This window comes from Notamacropus eugenii, chromosome 2, assembly GCF_028372415.1.
Source record: "Notamacropus eugenii isolate mMacEug1 chromosome 2, mMacEug1.pri_v2, whole genome shotgun sequence".
Classification (NCBI taxonomy): domain Eukaryota; kingdom Metazoa; phylum Chordata; class Mammalia; order Diprotodontia; family Macropodidae; genus Notamacropus; species Notamacropus eugenii.
In genome coordinates, this window is record NC_092873.1 from 3,876,121 (window position 1) to 3,879,282 (window position 3,162).

The window sequence follows — 3,162 nt, forward strand, 5'->3', positions numbered from 1 at the left end:
AAGAAACCCCAAATGTGGTCATAAAGGGTCAGACATAACTGCAAAAAGCAATAATAATAGTATTGTATTATAGTTAATTATTAGTATCTTGAAATCTATAACTAGACTGGTAGAAAATAAAAGTTCCCTGAAAAACCATAAGGTTCCACAAAAAGTAAAATAAACTCATAGTCTGTAGGACTTCAAGAGACCTTAGTTATCACTGATTCCAACCAACTCATTTTAAATGTGAAAAAAATGAACTATCAGAGAGTTTGTCTGAGTTCACAGAAAGAATAAAAAAGGGACAAAATTTCCACTGAGAACCACCAACTCCATTTGTTCTGTGCATTTCACAATATTGTATCTTTATCATGGAATGGGAGAGGATAATGGTTGTCCATGTACATTTCCTCCAATATCCTTACAAGCTGATATTTCAGGTGATTACCACACAGTTAATGCCAAGTTGTCCTGTATAACAATCATTATTACCATTTTCTGTTTTTCTGGTAGACTAGATATATACCTGATTATGGCAAGATTTATTGGAAGAAAATTAGTTATTTAACATATTGTTATATTTTAGTTCAGATTGCTAACTTTATCTGTGTGAGAAATTCTTTCCATTAATGTAAACAGACACTTCAACCATAACTTATTATCTTAGAGCTTTCATGGAATACTTTGAAGTTAAGTGACTTGTTGAGTGTTCTACCAATAGTATGTGTCTGAATGTGATATTCTTATATGGTGATGATGATGACAAAAATGATACAGCCAGTTCCTTTTGGTGGGCATATTATTATGGCTTCTTCCTCAGGACACAGATTTCATGATAGCAAACTCTTCTCCTGTCCCAGGATGGCAGAACAGCATGGTCAAATGCCAAGTTTCATAAGCATGAAGTCAGGGAACCTGAAGTCCATACTCAATTCTGCCATTTTCTAGCTTCACGACCTTAGCAAAGTCATTTCCCTTCTCTGAGGTTCTTCTCCATTATGTGAAGAAAGGGGATGTGAAAACATAATGTCTCAGGTGTCTTCCAGCTTTAATCCATGATCTTATCCTGCTACATTCCTAGAGTAGACAATTGCTACAATGAGGGATATACAGGGATCATAGGGTGTCACTTTAAAGGGGGTTAAGTCTGTTTATAAAAAGTTTGTAGTTTGAACCACATTGGTTCTCCTGGGTGTAGAGACTCAAAAAATGGTGATACGGACCTAATCAATCAATTAGTCAGTTGACAAGCATTTATTGAGCACATGCAATGAAATGGAAGAAACTGAATAAGTATAAGTTGTGGGAAATGAGGCAACGGAGAAGTGCCTTCCAAAGGCTATTTTTCTGGATCTTTCCTCCTTCACAGACTCTCAGAGGCTGCCTTTCTGCTCAAGGCTGTTTTCAGAGCATTTTTGACATCTTTGTTCCTTAAGGTATAAATGATGGGGTTGAGGAGGGGAGTGACAAAGGTATAGACTAATGCAAGATACTGATCCTCATCTGCAGGGGTGTTTGAAGGGGGCCGAAAGTAGACCAAACTGCAGCAGCCATATTGTAGTAGGACCACAGTGAGATGGGAAGAGCAGGTGGAGAAGGCTCTTTGGCGTCCCTCAGCTGAAGGGATGTGCAAGATGGTGATAGTAATGAAGACATAGGAAATGGAGATGAGCAGGAAAGGGGTGGTCAATACAATCATGCTTATGACATAAAGGACCGCCTGTGGTACACGAGTGTCAGCACAGGCCAGGTGTAGTACAGGAGGTATATCACAGAAGAAATGATTGATTTCCAGTAAGTGTCCACAGAAGGGCAAGGTAAAGACCAATGATGTGAGTGGCAGGGAAAGGAAGAGAGCCAGGCCCAGGGAACCAGTCACCATTTGAGTACACAGCTGTGGGGTAATGATGAGTGTATATTGTAGGGGATGGCAGATGGCCACATAACGGTCATATGCCATGACAGCCAACAGGAAACAATCAGTGCTGCCAAGGGTAGCAAAAAAGAACATCTGAGTAGCACAACCAGAAAATGAAAGGGGTTTCCTGGCCCCAATGATGTTGGAGAGCATCAGTGGTACCAATGCAGTGGTATAACAGATCTCCAGAAAGGACAAGTTGGACAGGAAGAAATACATGGGGGTATGCAGGGAGATGTGTGTATACACAGCCCAGACAATGGCAGTATTCCCACAGAGAATCATTATATAGAGGAAAAGGAAAAAGCAGAAGAGGAGGGCCTGGACCTTCGGGGAAGAGGAGAACATTCGAAATATAAACTCAGTGGGGCCAGATTGGTTTAGATGAATAGTATCAGGAGAAGACATGTCACCTATCAAAGAAAAATAGAAAATCAAGCTCTATTACTGTATTTCCTTGATAATATCTGCAACTCTCAATTTTGTTTCTAGACTGAAAGAATTTTGAACTTTCAACATTTATTAAGGATCCGTTAGCAGAAGTAATTTTATGCCTTTGGTATTCAATTCCATTGGTTTGTAGAGGGAGTGAGATTTGATGACTTCTAAGGTACCACCTTTCTCTTGCAGTCTCCTAGTGTATATTATCAGTGCACAACCTCTCTGTATTCATTCTCCCAACCCTGCACTTGAAAAGGCAAGTTGAGTCTCCAGAGGCCAGTTCACTAGCATTCTAGCGGTAATCCTGAGTGGTTGTGATTTTAACATCATTGATCATGAGTTCCCATTCCAAGGGACCTTCCCAATATTAATTAACCAGTGGATATTAATTTGCTTTTATATAGGTATATGTACTGAGAAGTTTTATAAAAGATAGAAGTTAGAAAAAACCTCTTCTGAAACCAAGAGGTACATTCTTCCTTCCATGTAATTTGAATCCTTGAAGAGCATAGATTCAAATATACAGTGGTTGGTACAAAATATTCCGCTTCAACCCAGGGGCCTGCCTACCCTTATGCACTCACATGGTTACACACACAGAATATGCATACACATACACAAACATGCACAAGAAAATCCACAGGGAGAGTAGACTTAAACTGCATTGATAAAGGTGCCAAGGAAGTCAAATACTGGACGTAAGTCCTCATGTGGTACCTTCTGGGTCTGGGTATCTTTTTCTGCACTTGTCTATCCATCAAAATTACTTCTGGGAGTGACAGAGTCAATGGATTTTGAGTAAGCTTCCTAGTTTTGTTGGG

The 3,162-nt window shown here is 39.7% G+C and overlaps 1 protein-coding gene across 1 annotated transcript; it reads right to left on the reverse strand.

Moving 5' to 3' along the window:
• Positions 1–1,345: 1,345 nt before the first annotated feature.
• On the reverse strand, positions 1,346–2,308 carry LOC140523329 (olfactory receptor 10Q1-like). The gene has a single exon (XM_072638254.1). It carries the CDS (start codon positions 2,306–2,308, stop codon positions 1,346–1,348), a length of 963 nt encoding a protein of 320 aa, XP_072494355.1.
• Between the last annotated feature and the right edge of the window lie 854 nt (positions 2,309–3,162).